General features: G+C 41.0%; 1 protein-coding gene across 1 annotated transcript in view; it reads right to left on the bottom strand.

The window, feature by feature from the left end:
• Window positions 1–26,985, bottom strand: part of LOC147684210 (programmed cell death protein 1-like) — a 51,745-nt gene that overhangs the window by 10,472 nt on the left and 14,288 nt on the right. Inside the window, exons 2-4 of the mRNA XM_086944612.1 lie at window positions 16,654–17,007; window positions 6,066–6,230; window positions 1,573–1,607 (exon numbers count right to left, since the gene is read on the bottom strand). Of these exons, the coding sequence (XP_086800738.1) occupies window positions 1,573–1,607; window positions 6,066–6,230; window positions 16,654–17,007 (554 nt within the window). The remainder of the gene's footprint in view (window positions 1–1,572; window positions 1,608–6,065; window positions 6,231–16,653; window positions 17,008–26,985) is intronic.

Genomic DNA, 26,985 nt, shown 5'->3' with positions numbered 1-26,985 from the left:
CACCAACTTAAAACACAACCACACATAGGCAGAAGTTCTCTCCTTCTCTAACACTGCCAAACACCCCATGATCCAAGGCGGGCTAGCACACACCAGTCATGGTGGCTTCACCCAAAGTGGACAGCGAACACACTAAATTTAAGGGGCTCACTCTCAACGCAGACCTCTCCTTTGCTAACAAACTATGACAGTTTGGCACCATTACTAACTCCAGAAAAAGGTGAGCCTTTTTATACTTGGAACTGATTTCAGATCAGCTGTGGAAGCTTTGGCCATCTCTATCTGAACTGAGGCAACAATCTACTCGACGACATCCTCGACTCTAACTCTTACGTTACTGTATTACAATTAAGGCAGTCGGAGTTTAAACCAGCTGGAGAATCCAACTGGGTTCCATCCAGGCCTGTTTCATCTACAGCCCCAGGTGCATCAAATACACGGTTTTCCGAAACAATATTGTAACATACCGAGCTTGAAAACTGCCTATCTAAAGTAGACAATGTCACACAAGAAGAAGGGAACAGCATTCTCAGTCCATACACCCAGGATCTGGAACAACGGGCCCAATTCACAGAACTAATTTACGACAAAATCCTAAATTTACTAATTTCGGTATTCACAGAAGCCATTTAGTAGTCTTAAATTAGGATTTTGTCTTAATTAGGATTTTGTCCAAAGTTAGTATTTTATCTTAAATTAGGATTTTGTCCTAAATTAGGATTTTATCTTAAATTGGGATTTTGTCTCAAGTTAAACTTAAGTTTACCTTAAGTTTGTCTTAAGTTTACTTTAAGACAAAATCCTAATTTAAGACAAAATTCTAATTTAGGACAAAATCCTAAATTAATACAAAGTCCTAATTTAGGACAAAATCTTAATTTAGGACAAAATCCAAATTTAAGACAAAATCCTAATTTAGAACACAATCATAATTTAGGACAAAATCCTAACTTAAAGGACAATCCTAACTTAAGGCAAATTCCTAACTAAAGACTACTAAATGCCTTCTCTGAATACCAAAAGTAGTAAATGTAGGATTTTCTCATAAGTTAGTTCTGTGAATTGGCCCCAACATTCCATTGACTAGAGAAGTGCTCCAAACCTCTTGGAATTCAGAAACTCAGAGACTAAGGACTCACCTCTTTTCTCCTCACCTTTTAGATACACTACATTCTTCTCCCTTACTGTAACCTTCTTAATGTACCTTGGGCTCACCATATTTTTGTTCTGTTGCTTTGTGATGTGGCCTACTTCTTCAGCCTTTTGTACCATTTTTGCTTGGTTGGTAAAAAGTGATCCATAAATTCAATGAAACAAAATTGTCTATTAGCACATTAAGCGTGTTCTGAGTAATGGAGCAACTCAATGGTACTTATGTTATTGACTTCTGAAGGATGAAATGCTGAGTATGTTTTGTCAGAATTTGAAGCTTTTTTCATCGGCTTACACACCGGTCTCAAAACCCACACAGGATTGTCCACCCAAGCAGTGACCCACGAGCAAGCCGCCACATTCACCTCAGCTGTCAAAAAGAAATAAAAAAAAAAGCATGGTTGATGGGAGGAAACTTACCAAGTGCGAGGTTCCGCTTCGAGGTTTTCTGTTTCCTGCAAAGCAAATGTTTCTTTTTCAGTGAGCTGGTAAGTGAGTTTCCACATTAAGCGAAAGTTTTATTTTTACCGTAATCGTGTTTTCACAGCACTGCACAAACCCTAAAACTGGTAGGGCAAATGGTGCTTCAGCTAAACAGGATCGACCGTGGAAGGGGTCGCCAAGGTAACAAACCTTAAGTGAAATAGGGCCCAATGGTGCACTTTAAACTGCAATTTGAAGAATATATTGGCTAAAAACATAGTTTTACAGACAGTTCTGGAGGGGCACTCAAGAAATGCCTTTTGCGGTTGGATGTCACTCCCACCTACATAAACATGTTAACGCCTTGACTGCGGCAGGAATTCCAGCCCGGTGCTGGACATTCCAATCGCGGGCGGGGTCGTGACAGAACACAGCCGTCATGCGCACAGGCCACCCGTGGCTCATGGCGGCTGGGTTCCGTCATGAGCATTGAACGGGTTTTATATATCTATATAATCTTCAATAAAATACTTTGAAATTAAAAAAAAGGATTAACCATCAAGATAGATTCCCTCTCACTATAACATCAGCAAAGGAAGTGAGTGAACGGCAGGCGCTGTCTGTGATGCCACTACGACTTCACTCTTCAGAGACAAACTATTTCTCCAGACAAAAGCAGCATTCCTGCCCAAATCAGTCTTGCCCCTTAGCATAGGGTACTCCATCTACCCTATGCTAAGGGGCATAGGGTCACCCCTCCAGCTACACCGCAAAGTGGTCAGAAGCGGGAGATAATAAGTGCCCATATTGTGCCGAACACGCAGAAACGTACCAACATGTTCTCTTTATATGTTCCGCCTATGTTGCCCCACGAAAGATTTAGCTAGTGCCTATGTGGAAGAACTTGGTCACCAGGCAAAGCAGCAAAGCCTTTAGAATCCTGAGGACTGATCCCTTGCTTGTTTTGCTATCCCCTTGGGCAAATATCTAAAGTGGGTTTGGTGCATCTGATCAAAAACTGTACCTACCGAGAATAACCTAGCACCCTTGCTACCAGGTTCACCCTCCGCTGCAGCATCCATTTGATCTTTGCATAGTGCGATTGAACCTTATGGTGTATCATCTTTTATTACTTGCACCTTAAATCTGTTTAATAACCTTTTAACCCTTTTATCTATATCACGTATGGAGTTTTATTAAATGCTGATTGTATTAACTTGATATATTTTATAGGTTACCTTTAAAGTGGTTAACCTTGCGTCTTGAGGTTTGTGCCCCTGAGTTGTGGTATCTTACTACATTATACATCATGCTTGTACTGTATAGTGTATGATATATGAATTCTGTGGCGATACCATTGATGAAATTATTTATTTTTAAATCCTCTAAGATGTAATGATTAATTGGTTTTTTTGCTTTTACCACTGTATATATTGATTTGTAAGATCAATCTATTAGTCAAATTATGTATACTGTGTTGCCTTGCTTTTATGACAATATTGTCGAAATAAAGCTTTTTGAAGTGAAGTGAAGTGATTCACCGACCTACTTCTATTGGATGTGGATGCAACATGCCGCAAACAGGAGAGCTTGAGTCTTAGACAGTGCAGCTAATTGGGATCTGTGACAGATTACGGGAGATCCCTAGACCCAGAGGCCGAAAATTGTCATTCTGAAGCTCGATGGCCTCAGGCCGCCCGTCAGAATGAAAATAACAACTTTTGATCCTCTGTCGACTGCTTCATCATATCATCCAGATCACTCCTGAAAAGCTATGGAAGCAAAAGTTGGTGATGGACTATCTGGCTGTCCAATGAGCTATTCATTTCTCAAACACCCAGGTATACTGGCACAGGCATCAAGGTATGATTTTGCGAGTCCTTAATTGTGATAATTAAGGAATCACAATTAAGGACTAGCAAAAGCCTATGCATGTAGGAATCACTATAAAAATAGTGTTTCCCACACATTCCTTATTTGCTTTTTGTAGATTGTGATTCTTTAAATGCAATCGCAATTTAATAAATTGCAAAAAATTTCAATTTTTTAAATTGTGAGGGGCAAGTTGTTTCATGCATTGCAAAAGCTAATTTTGCGATCGCAAATGGACGATTTTTGCGAATCGCACCGTTTGCGATCGCAAAAAGCTTTGATGCATGTGCCTGATACTATTTAGCTGAAACTGCAAATCCTGCTGCTGAAGCTACTAAAGAAGCCAAATCAAAAGTGACTAATTAAAAACCACACTGGCTGATTCATAACCCCCTGGAGGGGAACCCCACCCTCTCCTTTCTAAATTATGCCAGATAATATGTGGAAACCATGAAGCAGTGACTGGGGAGTGTAGGCTACATATATACTGGAATGTAACGCAAGTTCTTTGGCCAAAAAACCCCTTCACTGATGCTTCCACCTTGTCATCAAGTGGGTAGGATGAGTTAGCATCATAGTGGACACAAATGAAGGACTGCTCACACTGTACAGCAGGGAATCCACTAATACATATCCAGAAGCTTTGTCTATGATCCCTCCACAGGTTGATAAAAGGGAAAAAACACAAGGGAATATTAACGTTTCCACCTCTCTGTTATTAAGATTTCTCCTACTTCCGAGTGAGGTGGACCGGGGCCAAAGTCTGAGGCTGGAAACTGGTTGCACAAATCATGTTTTGTGGGTCCACTGAGGTCAATGGAAAACCTATGTTGTGTTTCTTGTGTTGAAGCAACTCTGTCTGATACCCAAGGTTGTATCTCCTTTTAGCCTCAGAACCAGAGAAAATATATTCTGTGTCATAGTCACTATCGGTTAAACAACAAGAGAGTGTCAAAAATTATAAAGAAAAATAGCACACATCAGAGATAAAGATTTTCCTGTCGGATTCACAGTGGAAATCATTTAGGATTTATTCAGAAGCCCTCACTCACCACCCTGGGTGGTGACATGCTTCATCATCGGGCCCAACAGGAGAAGTGGAGTGCCTCACTGGTTCTACATCGCCAGATTACTGCGGAGCTGGATTTCTTTTGAGACAGTGATGTACTCACTCACCAGGGTGGTGAGTGAGGGCTTCTGATTAAATCCTAAATGATTTCCACTGTGAATCCGACAGGAAAATCTTTATCTCTGATGTGTGCTATTTTTCTTTATAATTTTTGACACTCTCTTGTTGTTTAAACAAGATTGCCTGTTACTACTCATAGTCACTATCATCATCGCCTATGGCCAGCATAGCAGGAGGCTGCGATTCTGGCTTTCTGTAGGATTTAAACTAAAGTCACATTTATCTGCCCCTGAGTTTCCTGTTGCTACAGGGCTACAGGGAAGCAGGAACCAGCTGTGGTGCCACAGACGTGCAGGAGACGTGGGGCCATTGTTCTCCTCACCTCCACAACTCCGTGCCTGACCGCGGAAAGAGATGAAATGCAGAGGTGTAAACGTAGAGCTGCAACTACACCACAACAGTGTTGTCATGAGACCTAGTAAATTATAATAAACCCTGGGAGGCCAGCCCTATAACTGGGTCAATCATGCCTTCTATGAAGGTACCAAATGTCCCTGGAGCATCACTATCCACATTAGACCCCCTCTGAATGCCCACTATCCAACACACCTGCCCCTCCTTGCCACCAGCAAGCATTCCTCAACATTAGCTTGAGCACACTACCTTGGGGCTGGGGGATCTTTAACCAGAAATCATATTTACAAGAAAATAACATAATTTACAATAAGGAATAAACACATAACCACTGTGTACCCACTAGAAAAGGGGGACATTTATCTCCACAAGACATAGAAAAAAAACAGGACAACTGGTGAGGCAAGGTGATTAATAGAGAGGGAAGTTGAGGTATTTAAAAAAGAAGAAATGTTGAGAGATTGAAGTAAGCAGGAATCTTCCTATTAACTTTCTTATTAACAGTCATACATGTGCCTGCATCTAGGGAGCAAGGTTCTCACATTTAGGAAGGGGTGTTATAAGAAAGGCGTTCAAAGTACTTAAGACATCTCCCAATATGCATTGTGAAGAATGGATTTCCCAATGTTTGAGGTGTATTCTAAGAACAACCAACCTTTTTCAGTATTATCTATCATTTAATTCCACAATCTCTTCATCCTTCTTTTCTGTAAGAGCTTCCAGGAGCCTTGGTTTATTCTTTAAAGCACATTATTTATAATAGTGTAGTAGCAGAATGTGATTTTCCGAATATTGTCTGACTTAAATATTGTATCCTAAATATCATTTAGACAGATATTGCCCCATTAGAGTCATTAACAGAAAATGTACGCCCATTTCTGTATACAATCGACTTACATAACCCAATAACTCAACTGACTTGGATTGAAGATGCAAGTAAGCTGGACAAAGACACACCAGTATTTGATATCAAGTTCTGACTTATGTGTACAAGGGTGGTAAATGAACAATCAGAATACTACACAATAACATGACAAACTGCATTAATACAACACATACAGTAAGCTGAACTTACCTCTCTTCCTCCATGTAAACATAAACACAATGAGGCCCAGCAGCAGGACGAAAGCCACTAGTGCAACCCCCAGTATGATGCCAGTTTCCACGCCGACGCTATTTGTCCTCTTCTCCTGGCATTGGGTAACATTTGGAGTTTCAGTAGATATTATCTTGACTGCTCCTAAGACACAGAAAAGTCTGGGTTAAGTCTTGCATCCTGATGGTCAGCAGAGAAAAGAGCCATTTCATTACACAGGCTGCCCCTTGAGATGATACAACCTTCACCACATCAATCCCTCATATCTAAAGTCAACTGGACTGCATTCAGGAAGTCATTAAAAGGTAACTGAAACTCACTTCCTCTCACAGCCAAGAGTAGGTACCACAGGTCGTAAACTCCCTTAGAAACTACACAGTGTCTCTTTATCCAAACTACCAGCCACCAACCATCCACGCATTTGCCTTTCTCCCTATAAACGCAATGTTTGATCGATATTCCAGTCAATTTGTGACTGCTACTCTACAGGATCAATTTAAATACATCTTCTAAGTGGACTTTCATGTGAGCTAATTACTCCTCATGGTCGCCAGGAGAAGGAAGAGAGGTGAATTGGAGCGAGAGAAAGAGAGTGAAGAGTGAGAGAGGACCAAAATCTCCAGCAAAACACACAGGGTAACTGATGATGAAGTAACTAGAAGATCTGTAGAAACAGGAGTGACTTCGGCATTTTAAAGACCTGTGAGAGGTGCAGTAGAATGAATGTACATTTCCCAACAATGGTGTTCTTTCTGCAGATTCTTTATCTGGTTCCCACTGATGTTTCAAAGTGTTGCAAAAGTGTCATGAGACACAAACTAGCTGTTACAACACATCAACACACTTCTGCCTTATCTCAGGTCTTCCATCTGCAGAACATCCAGATCATCTGCAACGTCCCACAGGGATCCTCCCTCAGCCCAACGCTGTTCAATATCTACATGGCACCGCTCGCCCACGTCGCACGACAACATAACATCAACATCATCTCCTACGCCAACGACACCCAGCTGATCATATCCCTCACCGAAGACCCCCACATCGCCAAAGCCAACCTCCACAGAGGAATGAAGGCCGTCGCCGAATGGATGAAGGACAGCATACTGAAGCTGAATTCAGACAAGACGGAGGTCCTCATCCTCGGGCCCACCCCATCAGCCTGGGACGACTCCTGGTGGCCCACATTGTTAGGCACAGCCCCGGAACCCACCGACCACGCACGCAACCTAGGGGTCATCCTCGACTCCACCCTATCCATGACAGAGCAAGTCAACGCCGTCTCCGCATCCTGCTTCAACACCGTCCGAATGCTCCGCAGGATCTTCAAATGGATCCCCGCTGACACGAGGAAAACCGTCACCCAGGCCCTCGTCACCAGCAGACTCGACTACGGGAACGCCCTCTACTCAGGAACAACAACCAAGCTCCTGAGACGACTACAACTAATCCAGAACGCCTCGGCATGACTGATCCTCGACATCCCCCGACCCAGCAACATCACACCCCACCTGAGAGGCCTGCACTGGCTCCCCGTCAACAAGAGGATCACCTTCAAACTCCTCATCCACGCACACAAAGCCCTTCACAACACCGGACCAGCATACCTCAACGACCGACTCAGCTTCTACACCCCCACCCGCTGCCTCCGCTCTACCAACCTCACCCTCGCCACAGTTCCTCGTATCAGGAAAACCACAGCCGCCGCAGATCCTTCTCCCACCTCGCCACCAAGACATGGAACACCCTCCCCATCCCCCTACGACAGACACAGGACCTGCTGGCCTTCAGAAGACTCCTCAAGACCTGGCTCTTCGATCAGTAGCAGCCCCCCCCCCCCCCAGCACCTTGAGACCCTCACGGGTATGCAGCGCGCTTTAGAAATGCATTGATTGATTGATTGATTGATTGATTGATTGATTGATCCAAGGTCTATGAGGGAAAATGGCAGATATGCAGATCTTTAACTCTAAAAGAGTTCCTTGCAAGGTCTAAGAATTAGAAAGAAAGGCCATCAGGTAAACAAGAAATAGAAAAAGAGAAACAACTATTTGAAAATCTGCTGAACCACTGATCTTCCAAACAATGCATCAGCCTTGACACCTGAGTCCAGTTTCACAAATGTATGAAGGGAAGACCAGGTGCCTGCCTTGCACATGTCCTGCAATGGCACAACTCAACAGAAAGCAGCAGTGATTGTTTTGTTCTTAGGGGAGTGTGCTGCCATTCCTTCACGCAGAGGCCTGGTGGCTAAGCCCTACCATACGCTGATGCATTTGGTAGATTGTGATATTCTGTGTTTTGTTACAGCCACGCCCTTGGAAGTACATCCATGGGCAAACACAGCTGCTTGATAATCTTATATTCTCCAAATATGCAAATACTATGTATGTTCTATAAGAACAGCATAGGATTGCAGTTGTGTGAAAAAACAAATGTGAGGCTAGCAAAGAGGACACCATCAAAGTGTCAAGGCAGAGTGGAGAGCAAGAGTAGAGATGGGATGCATTAGGAAAGGTATGGCTGCAACAACATGCATTTTGGATCACCACTGCACATGTCAGACTTCATCTGCAGTAGGCTATGCTGGTCTGAGGTATTTTTGAGGTATGGAGTACACGTATAGACTATTTTGTCCATTGGTGGAGGTCTTGCGTGCTTTCTGTTAATCCTGATTTATCAGTAATTTTTTTATATATATATGGTTTTTCTAAATTGGGATCCTAGCCAAAATGTAGTGGAGCGCTGTACAGGGTCAAATGAAAGCATAAAGTCGACGAGTTGCAGGAGAGGCAGCTTGGCTGTGCACTGGTAATGCACCGCGATGCACTGTTCTCTAAACAGGTCCGTCTTCAACGCTTGGAGCAGCGCTGGAGCGGTCGGGATGGATATGGGGATGTTGCTCAGATCCTGCGTGGATGGATAGAAATGGCCGGCTGCTTTGTTTTTTCTTTTTTACAATTCATAGTCTGCAGTCTGATCATGTCCTGACTGTGGGTGTGCCAAGAACCACCAGAGACGACAATCGGGGTATTGGTTGTGATGGCTTTGTAAATGATGCTGCTGGGCTTGAAGATGAAGTGGGCATGGGGAGTCAATCATGGACCTTCATCAGGAGACCTCTTAATACTGGAGGCTCATAAGTACAGCCCACATGGCTCAGCCTTCTCTTTTGTTGGGGGGGCGAGGGGAGGTATGTAATGTGTTATTATATGAGTAGAATATGGTTAGATGTGGGACGAGTCTTTTCTAATTCATTAACAATTTCTATGTTTGTAATTTTCTATGTATATGCATCTGTTATGTTAATACTTTTTTTTCTTTGTTGGCATCGTCTAAAGGTATATGATCATTATTTGCACGAATTATAATTCTTGTATTTTTTTTTTGCATTTCTACAGTGTGATTTGTGCAGGTTCTTCTATGTTTAAGGTAAGATGACCATATTTTACATTCATGTTATTTACTTTATATCTTTTATTTTTTAAACATTCTAGCATGTTTCCAATATACTTTAAGTGGGTGTATTCAATATCTAAAGTTGTATGACCACATATTTTATTTTTTCTATTTCTTTTAGGTGTTTGCCTTTGCACTGGTAGTTGTTCTCTGCTTACGGTTATTTCTGTGTGATTACTTTGCAGTGACCATGGGGCCCGATTCACAGAACTAACTTCAAACAAAATCCTAAACTTACTACTTTTGGTATTCACAGAAGTTAGGATTTTGTCTTAAGTTTGTCTTAAGACAGACGTGAGACAGGATTTTGTCTTAAATCTGTCTAAGTCTATCTTAAGTCTGAATTAAGTCTGTCTTAAGAAAAAATACTAACTTCTGTGAATACCAAAAGTAGTAAGTTTAGGATTTTGTCTTAAGTTAGTTCTGTGAATCGGCCCCAATGATTGGTAATGCGGGGTGTAGGACTGACTTCAAACCTTGGCTGGATTAGATTTGAGCCTGTTTGAGCTGTAGTTCTACAGGAGTAGCGGTTTATATAATGTAATTGATTTGCTAGTAACTTACCCTTTTATGTTGTTATTGTATTTTCATGTCCTCCAGAGATATTCCAATTTGAAAAGAAAAAATTAAAAACAAAAAACAAACATTTCCTAAAATAGAGTAGCTATCATGCCTTAACCCTCTCATTTAATATCGAATGTGCTGTTTTCATCCGCTATAAACCTCTTCAGGTCCAACCAGCCGCTTCCTTCTTTAGAGCTGTAACGCGTTTGCTGGTCTCTGTGGTAAAGTTTCTTATTGGTGGGTTGGGCTGCTATTGATTAGCCAATGGCTACAGATACTCGTGAATCTCGTCAGGAGTAGAATTTATTACAGTAAAAGTTCATAAAAACCATTAACAAATATAAAAATGCACTTAAAGCCTCTTGTATACAAATTTAAATTCACATTAGTCACAGCCACCCGGACAATATACCATATATCGCAAGTAGTACTGAAAGGATGGTTCACTTTTACACCGTAGTCCCGCATGTCCACTTGATTTTCCTTCTTATCTTGCTTATAGCTACTTATAATGTGACAATACTTCAATATGCACCGTGCTGTGCACATATAATTCAATTGACCTACTACTAAGACAATCATTTTTTACTTCAATCGTGAAACTTAAATTCTCTTTACTGAAATCAGGTTTCCATTTCACAACAAACACAGCGGATGCACCATCTCTTTTTCGTCACAACTACTAAATTACAACATTGGGATCGGTATGGTGAGCAAATCCAACTGAATCTGAATTCTGCTATGTTTACTTGCAAACACTAATGGTGGGTAGGCCTGGTCCTCACTTTTAATGCGAGTACAGGGGCCACATATGTTTGGATTCTGATTGTGCTGTAATTAATGCACACAGTTCTAATCCTTCTATGTGAAAAATACCATAAAATCCTCCTCTAGCGCCAACTTTATTCCTCTTCTTTACGACATCTTTAACAGGATGAGGCAGTCAAAGTCTCCTTGCTCCAGGCTGAGAGCAACCAATGTCATATCGAGAAGACAACTGAAACAAGTATCCAAAGAACTTACAACTTTAGTGTTTTGAAAGTACTTCTTTCCATATCAAGTCTTGCAATTTTCCCTGCCTGCTCTCCTTGCTTTAAAAAAGTATTTCAGGAATAAACCATCTGTCAGAAATCACAACTTTACAAAAACATGGAATTAAATGCTAAACTTATTTAGATGAAAATCTGCTTGTAGACAACAAGTTTGACCAAGAACCTAATAGAGTTGACTTTATCGCTGTACTTTACCAAGACTTACATTAGTATGTGTTTGAGTATGGCTTTTATCACAGGTACAATTGGGACAATTGCACAAGTTCTTATGCAGTTTGTTCATCACACGAGATTCAAGCAGTACTTATGTTTCCATTTCTGTACTGTGGCCTTTGCTTTCCAAGGTCTTTGAAAACCACACCTTTAAATAAATCTTTATCCAATACCCGGGTCTGAAAATCAGTAGATTTGGAAGACAGAGATATGGAAAGCAAGTTTCTTTCACTAAAAAAAATCTTTTCCATGAAGGCTTTTTTCCAGCAATTTGACTAACTTGCTTGTCAGTGCTAACACACTAGAGGTAAAACTATTCTCTCTTCTTGCTTCCATCAACTCAGGCTGCTCCACTCACCCCACAACCTTATTTCACCTCAAATGACCCAAAATATGCCAGTTCGTATGGTAAATGGATATAGCTATAAAGATACTAACTTGAGAGATAGAGGAAGAAATTGATGTATCAGCGGGAAAGAGAAACAGATGCATAACAAACACTCAGACCATCATTTTTGTCATTTTCTCTTTTAGCATCTAGATATGTTAATTATTTATATTTTGTTAAATGTTGAAAAGTATTAAGTCTTTGTTTAATCAATGATATAAGTTGTTTATCTTATTTTTTATTGTTAATTGGTTTTGGTCAATGGCATTTTTTCCATGATATACACTTAATGGTGGATGTTGTGGGAGTATTTACAGCACTGATACCCATTGCCAACAAACTTTGTTCTCTTTCCTCTTAACCAAGACTCACACCAAAACCAACATTCTAATATAATTTGAATCTAACAGTTATCACCCAAGCATGAAAGTAAATTCACACGTGGACAAACCGTATAATGGAATTTGTAAGCCTATGTACATTTATAAGGAAATAGAAGTGATACCGACAAATTAGTCACAGGCACGTCCACAAACATGTGACAAACAGTTTCGATCACATCATATTTTTAAGACTGCCTTCAACAGCACTTTATATGGAAATATTTCTATTTTATCTGATAAAATCCAGATGAGTGGCAGTTGCATAAAGGAAGTCTACATAGGAAAAACCACTCATGCAGCTGAGCACGTACTCAGATTATCTCAAGGTTTAATCAAACATCTTCCATTCCCAGAGCCGCCTCGTGCGGCAAAGCCTACGTAGCAGCGCTTGGTGTGTGGAAGGTGGTGCTATATCTGGGTGATTTTATAAGGTTGATTTATTCTGCCATCAAAGAGGGCAATCTATTTTTATAAATGTTTTTCTAATTTATTGAGGACTGGCCCAGTTTCAGCTTTAACTGTCGAGTCAGCCTCAAGTAATAAAAATAAATCATAAATACAAAATACATACCTAGAGTGCATTTGCGTCAGCCCTCTTCATCCATTGGTCATTTCAGCTGTCATTCACATTTTGCTTTTGCCTATCACAGTAAACAGTGTTGAGCATTGGCTATTCTCATAACAAGTGGTAGAATTTTGCCTTACCACATGGGCACCTCCACCTAAACAGAAGTGTGCTTCACTCCAGGAGAAGGTGGCCAACACTTTAGTTTGTCAATGCTTTTTTCTTTAGTCTAACCTTTTTGTGTGAAGATCACAGGCAAGTCAGCGATTTAAGGGTGAAAAGAGTGTCTTCAAGACTTTTCTGAAGAAAAGAAGAGGAGATTGTATTTTCAGATGGACTATGAGCAAGTTGCTGTTGGCGGGGAGCCTTGAGAAGTATTGTATTGTAGCTTGAAAAGTCCAGTGTTTCTATATAGTCGCCGCTTCTCAGACTACCTAGGCCTCCTGAAACAGGTGGACCATTGCATTAAAACTAAAAATGGTTTCTTTGCCTGTTCTATGTACACCTGGCAGGAAAAAAGGACCTCAACTGTTCTATTATATGTACCGACTATTGTTTTTATTATACATTTTTTATTTCAGGCATATGGCTGCCACTTTGAGGCAGAGGCAGGATTTCTTTCTTTATGTTTTATTTTGTGGCCTTCCAGTAAAAATATAACAAACCATTTAACCATCACACCAAACTAACAAATAACAATCTTGGCTGCACTCCAAAACAAGAACTATTGGCTTTACCAATGCCTGCTTATTTATTCTTGTAATGCTACTAGAAATCCACTTCACAGCGCTTTGTGCAGGTGGAAGATTGAAGGGTTACAAGAGATCAGGTGGGGAGAGCACTGCCAGTGAAGAAGGTGGATACAACTTCTACCCAATCGTGGACTCTTCAATGGAGCATTGCCCTTGGGCTTCCTGTCATGACTGAAACATGGCTGTGAGATGGCCAATGGGACTAGTAAGGCCAGCCCTGTGGTTATTCTTAGAGTTCTGGGGTGTGTAGTCTCATTTATCCATGCTTAAAACCAGGACTACAAGTTCCAGAATCTAAGCAAAAACTGTCCCGGACTAACTAGTACTGATACTACAGTACAGACCTGGAGATGGCGCATGAGGAATATCTGATCAGGGTCACAGCCTATAATCAGCTGGACTCTGGCTATCCAACAGCATGCACCTTTATTCTATGCTGTGTAGTGAGTACTCACGAGACCATGCTTAGCGCTGTAAAAAACGAAGCGAATACATATAAAATTAGATGTATCCAATTCACAGTTTTTAAATCATCTGTATTTGGACATATATTTACATATCTGGTTGTGTTGGCTCTTTAAAGGGGCTTACACCATCACTTAGGTTTTTGCTCAGATTGTTTCAACCTGTAAATAGATATTGATTTTTCCCCCATCTGCTTTGCTTTCAAGTGAACTTCGAACAACAAGAGAATCCACATATCAAATTCACTGTTTTGTGTCCTAGGAAAAAACATGCTTTGTTAAATGTATTAATTCAAACTTCTTGGTTTTCTGAGTTTGCATAGTATATTTTAACTGATATCAGATATATTTAGGTGATTTAAGCACACAGCTCTAGGCGCTACAGGTACAGGCAGTGGAGGAACACTCAAGAGCAGGGAGGTAACACAGCATGTCCAGTCTATGGGGAGACTGCAGAGTTGGTGGCCTTCTATCAAGAACTGTGATACAGATTTTATGTTGTCCCCCTGTGCAAATCTCCTAAAGTCCTCCATACGCAAGGACTAGGGCTATGGTAGTGAAAAGTGCAGTGGAGCATCCTGCAGAAGTAACATTGCCGGTGGGAGGGGCTCACCTGGAGAAACAAAGGCTCACTTGAACCCACACCCCTCCGCTGCCTTGGTGTTCAGGTCCTGCAGTTGTTGACCAAGTGTGTCTGAACAAACTGTGTTTGGCCATCTTGAGAATCCAGGTCCTGCTGACCTATGAACCTGCTGCATCCTATCCAGAGGGAGCCTGAGATCACTGGACCCACTCCGGCCATGGTTAGCCACTTGGGTGCCTAGGCGACCACCCACAAGGTCCCTGGACCATGAATCCCTACATCCACTGAAGCATGGCTTGGCTTATATGGTCCCTGTTTACTGCATTGTCCTCTGCAGTGGCCAGCCGCACAGTGTTGAACTCTGAGATGTGTTTCAATCCAGGGCAAGCAGCAACTCCATGACGTCCTTCTCCTTCATGGAGAGTGGGACTGAGCTTTGCTTTCTGAAAACTAAGATATCAGGTTTGTGACCAGAACTCTCCCTGTGCACATAGATGCCTCCAGAGTCGTCAAGGTCCCACCACCAACAGTCCAACCATTCGGATTGCATCATGATGGTCCGAAAAGCATGCCGACACGAGCACCACTCCCTCATGCAGACGTATCATGGGTGCGATGAATAACGTCAGTGGTGCCTATGAGCGGCAGAAGAGTCTAAGTGTTGATTTGGTTAAACAGCTCTGGATCTAACAAATACATTAGTTCAGAAAATGTGAAAGTTAGCGTATGAGTTGTAGACAGTTCTACTAAGAAACCTGAAGAGGCAACCACTGAGCTCTATGTTTTCTAGCATGAGCTGCAGACGGGTCAGTTTCAGCAATAACAAGTGCATGGACCAGTGGAGCCAGTGCATTGACATGGGTCCCATTCATGATACTACCAAGTTAAACTTCCTTGCCACTGCCTCCGCGTTAAAATGACGCTTGAAACTGATGGTGACGAACCAAGGCTTGACGCTTGGCAACACCACTTGTACAAACCACCAAGACCATATTTACTAGTAACGTATTGAGCTGTGCGGTTCTTTCCGTACGGTGGATAAAGCACTAGAACCGCACATGCACAGAAAAGAAAGGTAAAGGGCCTTTTGCAACTTTCACACAAGCCCATCAGAAACACTGACTCTACATTGTTTTCAAATAAACAAAGGCCTGCATGCTTGATAAAACCAATGTGACTGCTTCCAAAATAGACTCAAAATCCCTTGGCTATGGCACAACAATGTCAAAATAAACATTGTTCGTGGAGTGAGTTGCACAGACCGATGACCAAAGGCACCCAAAAGCTCATGAAATGTTTTAATAAACCCTCTTCTTCATAACAGCAGCACAGTTTGCTGTCACTAAAGACCTAGGTTTATTGATTCCTTAGCAGGCTTCTTCCATATGACCAGCTAGAGCAGTGAAAATTGGCTCAGACATTGGCTCACCTCCATGTTTGTATCTCAAGACAAAGAACACGGCAGTGTGACACCGGTTTGCAAGAATAGAGCACCCACTATATATATACCTTAATTTAGCTCATGTTTGTCATTTATCTGAAGAACAGAGCAGCAGGACGGTGTGTTAAGTGTCACCATTAACCTTTTATCTGCTACAAACAAATGTTAATCAAGTTATCTCAATCAGTGCACATTCTTGTCAAGGGGAGGGACTAGAGAGCTTGGAAGAGGGATATGAGTAATGTGAAATTAGATAGGAAAGGGGTGAAAAGAATAACATAAAGTTACTTGAAATAATAAATTTAAGGAAAGGTTGCAAAGAACGGGGGTAGAACCAGGAAAGAAAGGAAAAACAATTGATAAGTTGGAATCAACGAGGAAAGTAAAGAGAAAAAAAAATCAAATTTCTTTATAAGTGCAGGAAAAAGGGCCATCCCCATGATTTTGTACGGGGCAAAAAAGAGTGAACACTGATAAAAACCGATTTATTTCTTACAATTTTTTGAAAGATTTGAAAACACTGGAAAAAAACCACCAGAATTCACAATAGAAACTGAAAACAGGAAATCCTACTTATATATAATGTTTTTTGTGGTGGAATGCATATATAAAATAAACAAGCCAATGAATATATAACATTTTTAAAAGAAGAACTTGCATTGCTGCCCTTGACACCCTTGTAATGAACGAATGAAAGCATTGGCACCTGTAACGTTGAGCCGCACTTTGTTGCTCTTCTCAATGTTAGAATTCGGAAGGCGAATGAATTCACACTGATATTCTCCACTGTCCTCCTCCTTCAGCATCGTGATCTCCAGCTCCGCAGTTTTCGTGCCTTCATTCCAGGATGTTCTGTATCTCCCAATTATTGGCTGGTTAGATTCTGCAAACTTTTTAGATTGGCTGCCATTATATGATCCAAGCCAGTTGACGTAAGACTTGCTGTCACTGCTGCTGGGCGAAGGGTGGTTGATCGAGGAGATTTTACAGATGAACTTTACGCTCTCGCTCACATGCATCCATGATCTGGAAGGCACATGGGTTAGAACCAGTTTTTCCTCTTGAAAAAAAAAATAACATTTAGAATTCAGTATTTAATAGATTTGGTCTTAGTCAGATTTTCTTTAACATAAGCATGAAAGTAATTTAGGGGTCGTCAAACGACGAGAGACATACCCCTTCTTTATCCTTTGTTGCCCCCGGCACTTCTCTACTTATCCCTATTTTCAGATGTCAAGAAGGTATTGACATTAAGGGCTCGATTCCGACCGGCATGGTACTGGGGCATGCGATTGTACCATTACCATCCAACACAATTGTCCCTGTACTGCAATTCAAAGTAAGGCCCTGTGGAATGGGGAATTATTGTGTGAGGCCCATTGCTTTGTTGTAAAACCACACAGAATCCACTATTCCAGGCTGTTTACCAGATATATTCACCAGCTGCTCTGATCAAGTGTTGAATGTATATGAGGGTGGATGGATGATGGATGTGGAGCAGGGAAGGTGATGTTTTTTTCTAGCAGGGTGGGTTCAGGGAGAGAGAGTTGGAGACGGGGGTGTTAATCGTTGCATCTTAGAAACGCCAAACCCTCATGCAATTTCTCTGGCCAGGATTACCATTCAGTAATATTGTGCCTGGTTCTTCCACACACAGTTAAACCCAGTGAGGGAAAACTAAAAGTGATATTCAGCTGGAACAAAATGAATGCAAAAAAATATATGCTTATTTCGCTCCACCTAAGTTTAACCCCTTTGCTGCGGGGGTAATTCCCCCACGGTGCGGGGGGTGAGCTGATTAATTTGCCCGCACAGCCGGGGAATCAGTCGCGCGTGGGTGAAGCGGAGCCGTTATGACGAGCCCAGCTCGTCATGAGCACAGCTTCACTGTGACTCATGACAAGCTGGGCTCGTCATGAGCACCGGAAGGAGTTAAATCAGGGCCTGAGGGGAGAGCTGTGGGAGCACTCAACTTTCTAAAGTTTGCACTCCTTGCCCTTGCATTGGACCCACAACAGCAAAGAGGAAGGGTTGAGGGGCTAACAATGGGACTTCCGCACTCGAAGGGTGCGTGCGGCCACTTTCATCACCCATGCCATTTCAGTGAAGTGATGGCCATGAACTTAGGAAGGTTAAGACTGACCGGGAAGGATGCTGCAAATTCCGAAGCTAGAGGCAAGCTCACTGAAAGGAGAATTTGATATGGGGTCGACTCTGCCCCAGATACCGCTGGCAGTTCATTGTCGTGGTTTCTAAATAATCCTCCCAAATCACTAAAAGAGAAATGAGACTGGTCAGTGTTTTCCCGCCTTCCAGACAGCCCCTCCTACCAATCGAACCCAGCATCCTCCCTTGCTCCATTCCTTCTTCTTATTCCCTTTAATATCAGGTTCTCGACATTCAAGTGAGTGCGTAAATTCGCTAAAGAGGGATGAGTGCAGATTAAGTCCGCCTCTGACCTCATTCAAAATGTCCTGAAGTCAGCATGAACTGAGGTGGTTTGCAACCACATGCTCTATTCTGTTTTTGAGAACCTATTCTTGAACAACATCTTTTTCCTGGCAAATATTGCATTTGAGTGAACTTTGCTAAATATATTTTCTGGAATTTCTGCTCAATGACAAAACTTGCATTTGGGTGAATTATTAAATAAACACAAGACTGTCTATGCCATGACAGAATATATATTTACACAAACTGTGCTAAAACGATTGCAAAAATATGTTTTCATGACAAGACTGCATGCAAATGAACTGTGCAAGAATAGAAGGTAAAACAAAGGCTCTCAAGTGCAAATCTGAACCTAAGCAACAATACTTTTATCCTTCTTATATGTCAGTTTTTGCCTCATCTCAATATCCCTCATTCCAATCTTCACATAGATGCACGCACTACTGCACAAAAAACACACAGTCACTGTAAGAAAGTGGGTTTTCGATTGAAGGGGGGGTGAAAACTCTTCTCAGGCAACAGCCAAAATCCAAGTCACAATGAACCACAAAAGTCACTTAATTAACCTGGGCTTAATCCTCTGGTAGCTTTGCACGAAAGCAGTCAGGCTTAAATTAGTAGGAATGTGTGAAGAATGTATGCACCACAGAAATGAAAATAAAGTGAAAACACAACACAAAAAGAAATTCCACACCAATTCAGAAAAAGAGTAAAATGTAATACATAAAATGAGACGAAAATGAGAAAAATCCAATCAGTACAACCAGAGATATGCAATTTTACAGGTTTAAGTAAAAATAGCGCCAAGAAGCAGAAAGAGCGTACTGTGGGTTTCCAGTTGCGCTAGACCGGGATAAAGTCAAAATTCAAATTCAAATTCACTTTATTCGGTTTTTGTTTACATTAAAAACCATAAAAGCATAATACACAGATATAAATTTATACATTTTGAGCGTGCTTATTAGAATTCATTTTTTCGGAAAGTAACAAAACCCTATTATATCAGTTCTCCCCTACTCCCAAGTTACAGTATAAAAATGTTATCAATTCATGGCACGTTTTGTTTTAAAACCATTTTCCATTTAAAAACATATATTTAAAATTAAATTTGCTTCCGCAAACTTAATTAATACTCTTTTGCCAAAATGGGACAGTAGTTCAGTTCTCGATTTACACATATTGAATAATCTATTTGGATATCTTTTTAAGAGATTACCAAAACCTTGCTACATTGGCATTCCATTACTTTGTTTTACATAGTGAGCAACATTTGTCCATTCATATGACATTACTATACAAATATTTTCCAGATAAAACCCCTATGTTTCATTTGACATATTTTCTAGACTTAATTACTGCTTTTAAAAATAGTGCAATATTTCTTGTGTATAGTTCATTGTCCAATAATTGCAATGCAAAGTACGCTGGCCGACATTGCCTCAGACCCCACATTTTTAAAATTGGAAGGATCCACCTTTTCCGTTGTTCCCTGTAATATTTGCACAATAAAACAGTATGAATAATGGTTTGAGACTCAGTACCATCACAAGGACAGGGATCTAGATGTCTTGACCAATCATTTGTTATAGGGAATGATACTAAACGGAAAAAAGAATCCAATCTGAAACGGGTGAGTACAAATCTATCGTACCGTGTACCATAGTAAGACAAATAGGGTTGCTTTTTTATCGAGGAAAGAGTGGTCTGATGTAGTTGCACTGTTGTTTTTTGGCACTCACATGTATATCTTAGTTCTTCAAGATGCGACATACATTGTTTCTTAAGGTCTTTCCTGGAAATCTCTTTCATTTTTACTGGATTATGAAATAACTCAGGTTGTCCTAGGTCCACCATAAAATCTCTGATATACTTTAACCAGCTAATGGCTAGGGCGTTATCCAATTTAAGGGAGTCTTCTATGACCTGTTGGTTAAACGTTGTTTTAGTAGAGGTCCAGATTCGGTGCCATAAGAGCACTGGTTGGACCCTTATCGTATCCGTTATATATTCTAAACCCAGCTCTGTAAGACAGATAAAAGTCGAGGTTGACAGAGGAACAGCCAGTATGTAACGAATAAAGGCATTTTCCACTTTTTGTATTTTTTCCACATTGCAGTAACCCCAAATCCCGGCACCATGTATCACCGCACTAAGAAATTTTGCTTTATAGATCTTAATCCGTTCTTGTGGCGGCCTTTTTCCTATTTTCTGCACGAAATGTACAAGAGCTGTAGTTGTTTTCATGAACATGAGTTTTTTTGCTCTTATTGCCTGGTTCAGACTGTCTACAATGGAGTGTGGGATGGATACAGGGACCACGTTTGTCTAGTTGAAAAGGTTATCCGTCTCCAAGTCTGGCGCACAGAGTTAAAAACTTCAGGATTTCACAGGAGGAGGAAAACTAATGGCAGCCAAAGTTCCAGGGCCTAGAGAGACACCAATTGGGGTTCAGGAACTCACTCCAGCAAGGCTTCATGGCTCAGGCAGGTCTACTTGCAGATCCAGGCAGTGCCAGTTGGTTAGGTCAGCTGGACATGTGCAGAACAGCATCTGAAGCTTGCTGTGTCACTGTAACTCAGAAGAGGTCATCAGCCAACTGATCACTGGAGTGACTCTAGTAGTCCTGCATTCAAGGAGATGGTCCTTTCACCTTCATGCAGGAGGGCAGGTTTCTGAAGAACAAGGCAGTCCTTCAGTAGTTTTTAGCAGACTTAGAAGTGTACTGAAGAGTGGGTATGATTGTCCTATTTTTATAGCTTTGAAGATGAAGAAATATGTGGAGTTTTCCTCCCACATATGATTCTAGAATTTCCTTCCTCCCTACCCAGGCCCCAAGGGGTGTAGGGTGATAAAAGCCTGCTGCGAAGTTTTTTGTGAGTGTGCTGAGGCAGCTCCTTTGAAATATAAGTGAGGAAGGTAACACCTCAGCCCCTCCCATCCAGGCAGTACGGCCCTTTCCCAGCTACACTCAAGTCCTATTGTTCTCTGTCTGGGCCTAATATGCATTCCTGATTGGGGAGCAATCAATAGGCCAGGCTGCTGGAAACTCATAGAAGGCCTCAGAATGCTCAAGGCAAGGAAATGCCAACTTTTTAAAAGTGTCATTTTCAAAATTGCAATCTAAAATACAGCTTTACCATTAAAGAGGATTTTAAATTACATTCAATTCGAGTCCAAACAGCCTAATTCTACCTGCTCCCAATCAAACGTTAGTACTTATTACATGTATTAAGGCAACCCAATGTTATCCTATGGGAGAGGTAGGCCTTGCAGAAGTGAAAGTAGGAGTTCTTTCACTACCAAAGAATTTAAAACGTATTATTATTATTATTATTATGTTTGCACTTGTAAAGCGCGCTGCTACCCGGAGGTTTCCTGGCGCTGTGCAACGCTGGGGAACCCGTCCTGCCTTTCCCTGTGGGATGGTCCCTGCTGGGAGTCCCCAGGGTGGAGCCAGGCATCCCCGGCGTTGGGGGGGGGGGGCGTTGTGGAGATTAGGCTAGCTAATGCCCAGAGTTGCCGAGTGCGACCCCCAGATTAGAGTAGGCACCGAAGCGAGAATTATCGAGTCCGCTGACCCAAGTCCACGACCCTGCCACGTCAGGAATTGAACCCTGGTCCCGGCCGACTTCTGCTCCCAGGTCTGCCGCCTCTAACTGGTGAGCCACACCACTCCACAAAAACATGTCCTACTTTTTAAATACAGGCACCCTTCCCTATAGGCTGGTTAGGACTTTCTTTAGGGGTGGATTATAAAATATTAAAAAGAGATGCTTAGACCTGACAAAAGGTTTATTTTGCCAGGTCGAATTGGCAGTTTAAAACTGCACACACAGGCTGCAATGGCAGGCCTGGGACATGTTCTAAAGGGTGGCTTAAATGGGTGGCATAATAGGTGGTGCAGGCCCACAAGTTGCATTTAATTTAAAAGCCCTGAGTACAAGTTGAACCACTGTACTAGTGACTTATAAGTAATTAGAAAATGCCAATTGGGTCTAAGCCAATTTGACCATGTTTTAAGGAGGGAGCACGAACAGTTCGGCACTGGTTAATGGTGGTAAAGTGCACAGAGTTCTAAAAGCCAACAAAAAGGGATTTGAAAAATAGGAGGGACGGAGGCAAAAAGTTTGGTATTGACCCTACAGAGAGGGTCAAGTCCAAAACTCACCAATGCAATACATAACACCACCCACAACCTGAATCCCAGTTCCCTAAGTTTCTCATACTAACAGTAATAAACTTACATTTCACCATGAGTCAACATTGCAGATCTGCTTACTAAGCACAAACTAGACATACTCATCATCACAAAGTCCTGTTTCCATTAATTTCTTTGCCAATGATGCCACCTCACATGGGTACAACATCCATCACCTTTTCTGCCCTCACAAACTGGCAGAGGCCAGCATCATCCAAAAGTCACTCAGACCATCACAACCTTCCTTTCTCTCTCACCAATGACATTAACAATGGTTCTTCTCTTGTTTTTTCTTCCCCCACTCCCAACATGCCACGTCCCACCTAAACCACAACCACAGAGGGTGGAAAACACTATGTAGAAGGTTCCTCTGACCTCGTCATCTCAGCATTTATCTTCAAACCCAACTTGAAAGTCTCAGCTGATTCAGACTTCCAACGCCTCATACGTCGCTTTTACATCCTCCACAGCTGGATGTGCATCACATGAAGTTAAGCTCAACCAAGACGAAATTCCTGTTATTTACAAACAGCAATAAACAAGATAAAGAACAAACCTGGCTCAACGACATTCAAACCCCAATAACTCATAGTGTCTACCACACCATCACTCTGGGCTAGATGAACTGCTTTGCATTAACTTTCCATCCTAAACTTCCAAACCTTCTCACATAGGACAACTTAAGCCCACCACATCACATCCAGATTATTCAAGATGCTCCGCCTTGAATTTTTCAAATGTGGTCTAAATCCTCACATTCTCCATACCTCAGATGATTATGACACCCTCTTGACACACTGAGTTCCTAACTCAATCCCTTCACCAACAACCACCACCCCTCCCCTGACCAACAAGACAATGTTGCCTGAAACTCATAAAACTTGAACTCCTTCCAATGCAGAAAAGAAAGCTTTAAACAGCAGTCAGTCATCAAATACACACAAAGGGCCCTTTGCTCTAGAAATGCACAGTCTGCCCGAAAACAGGCTATAACAGTTCATTTACAAGCGATCTAAATGTTGTTTTGTTAGAAAAAAACTGATATCTGACAGCCTTTCATTTCACACTGCCTGTACCTCATCACAATTGCCAGGCAGTGTGCTTGCTTTTCTTCCTGTGAATGCAAAGTTAGAGTGACTTTGCAAACACCAAACTCTTGTATATAATAAGCATCAGTTTGTAAGCAGACATAAGCTCACATTTGACCACTATCATTGAACAACAGCAAATGTGACAAGATAAAAACAAGATTTAAAGGCATCTTTATTCTTATTCACTTTCTGAATGAACAGAACACCTGTTCTTTGCCAGTTTGAGCTCTCTCACCAGACAGGCCCAGTAGGCCCTAAAAAATGCTTGCCCTGGTGAAATCTGACTCGACATAGCGAGCGGGCCGGTAGGTTTCTCGTGGCCTGACCGGGGTGGAGTGTTCGTCTGCAACAGGAAACAAAATCTTGAGCACTTGACAGTGATCAATTGGGGTGGAAAGAATGATTGTTTCTTTGTTAGTTACATGTTTGGATTCAGTATTGATGCAAATTCATCTTTGCATTACATACTTATTATTTACTTTTTCTTTAGTGCAAACCAGGCCTGTGGTGTAAAAAGCACTTTACATATGATCACAATAATGAGTATCATAACAGATGCTGCAGTTTATCAAAAAGACGGGGAAATTACAATTACCAAGAAGAAGTATCATCTGCCCCCGGGAGAAAAATATACTGGTGCTTTCTTGCAAAAGGGCAGTCTAAAAAGACTACATAAACATAAATGCAAGCTCTTAAGAACCTAGAAAGACTTCAGCAAAATTCAGGTCTGATAGGGAGTTATTAGTTAATCTAGTACCTACTTTCTTGAGAATTAGATAAGGTGGCCTAATCAGGCATATTTTTTTGTTCAAGTGTAGAGTTATTTCTGCCACTTTATTAAGTCTTTGTCATACAAAAGGACAGAAGCACATCCTATTAAATGATAAGGCTAATAGATCAAAGGTCAGGGGACAGTTAGTTCATTTAGCAAAACATTCCAATTGAACTAGGGCTATTTAGGCAAAAGAGGTTTGTGGTGTGGAGTTAACATGCCTGTGGAACTAAATGGTCATTTGTATAATACATAGATTTTGTCTTTAAGGGTTATTCATATAAATAGATTGTAAGACACTATATAAGTAATATACCTATGGGCAAAAAGCAAAAATAATGCTAGTTGTGGATTTCGTGATCCTGTATTGACCGAAATGTGCTGATTTTAGATTCAAGCTCCAACAAAAAGTGGATATTTTACAGTATGAAGAATCTGAAAATATTTACTATGCTGAGGAAGTCCATCGGAGCTTAGAGGGAGGGTCGAAACTGTGTACACAGTATTTTTTATGGGAACGGTCATAACCAGATTGCTTTTAAAGAAGAGGGAATAGAAAAGTGAAACAGCTCTGTGTATGTGTTACACACATCTTCGCATAAGTGGGCATGGATAAATGGCCAATGTGTGTTTTTTTTTATAAGAATGGTATATATCTATGGACACTTTATGAATTTTCATAGATATCATTCATGTATCCCTGCCATATGACAATTAAATGAATTGAAAACTAGACCATACTGTGTTCAGCAAAATGATATAAGAAATGTGTACTTATATAAATGAAAGTACAATGTTGAAATAAAAAAAAAATCGTTCTAGAATCCAAGGTTGAAATTTTAATTTACTGGGAAGGTTGGAGCACTTCAAAATGTAGTTGTACTTATAAAAGCTTAAATGAAATGCTAGACTCTAACAAATCACTTTAACTCTAAAGCTCTTAATGTACGCTATATTTTTGCTGGAAATTACCGGTGCATCAATTGAGACACCCAATCTTCCATACTAGATCCCGTTTGCTGTTACGTGTGCAGCTCACATGAATCAAGCGAAGGATATCAACTTATATTTAGGCTCCAATTTCAAATTATTTCACATTTTCGCAGCATTTTAAATGTTTCAATTTAAAATTTTGCTTTTTAATTTATATATGATTAACCTGCTAATATTGTTTAGTTTCTAAACAGTTGTGATCCCAAGTAGGAGGATCACAGGCTAATAACTACTATTGTACATGACGCCATGCCACATAATGCATAGTAAATGCTGAGCTAGAGCGGTGCCATGGATCTGTCTTGGTCTTAAAGCCAACGTCCAAGCCCAGCCACAAAAAGTTCATTTGTGAGCTGTGCACCAGATAACAGAAAAAATCTGTTTAAAATTCAAAAATAGTTTATTATTTTTAAGTCCAATGGTTAAATATATCAGAACCCGGTGATGTAAAGGGTGGAAATTATTACAATTCTGGATTAGTAAATATAAACAAGGAACATCTTGCCTTTAGTTACTACTGTTTTAGGAACCAAAGGGCCCAAAAACCACTCAAACTCCTTAATATGTCAATGGTGCAGTCAACAAAGAGAGTATTTTAATCCCTAGCTCTCTTGCTGACTTGGCCACCTTTTTTATTTGCCCTATGGAAGAATACATGAAAAAAATAAATACATCTCTCATTCATGTCTGTGGCATTTTGTTTAGCTTTGGGCAAGAATAACGAGGGTCTGCCAGTTAAAAATTATTTGTCTCAAATAATCGGATATTCATTTGAACTGTGCGTTGAGCTCATGTATTTATCAACTGCAAAAGAAGGAACACTTGTTAGGGTATCTTGTCTTCAAAATGTAAAACAAGTGCATTACATTTAATATAAAATGCAAGTGTGCAGAGGTGGAACCAAAGGCAGGTGGGCTGAGACAGAGTCACTCAGTTGCATGTCAGGAAGAGCCTACCTGGTCATCAGCACACCAACCTGTTGTAAAATTTTGATAAAGCCAGTGGAATTCTCTAATCCTATATTTATGTTACAAGACATAGTTGGATATAAAAGTTCCTAATGCACACTTTTCATGGTCCCCTGAAACAGTCACCTGGGCAACATAATACTCTACAGAGCTGAAACGAGATGAAAAAGTGGAGAAAACAGGCTTTCACAAAGGCCAAGATACCAATTCTAAAAGCTACTGAGTCTTAAAACCTCATAAGTGTGTTTGTTTTAAGTGAAATAGTGACTCTTTATTTTTTTTTACTTTCCAAATATGGACAGTGGCTAGGAGATTAGCGGTGAGAGAGCAGGGAGTGTCCAACTGGTGCACGTGTGATGGTGTGTTAGGTTGACGCAGGAGTGAGAGGGGATGCAGAGAAATTTTGTGGATGTGGTGAGAGTAGATATTGTGGAGGAGTTAGGGTGAAGTGAGAGCTTGTTGATGCAGAATACAAGATTGTGGATTGGGATTAGATGGTTGATTGTGTCAAGAGAGAAGAAAGTATGAGACAAGGTGATAACAGCAGTTGTGTGGTCTGCAGGCT

Source organism: Lissotriton vulgaris, chromosome 11 (assembly GCF_964263255.1).
Source record: "Lissotriton vulgaris chromosome 11, aLisVul1.2, whole genome shotgun sequence".
Classification (NCBI taxonomy): Eukaryota; Metazoa; Chordata; class Amphibia; order Caudata; family Salamandridae; genus Lissotriton; species Lissotriton vulgaris.
The sequence above is the reverse complement of the archived record's forward strand: the minus strand, read 5'-3'. Positions and strand labels throughout refer to the sequence as shown.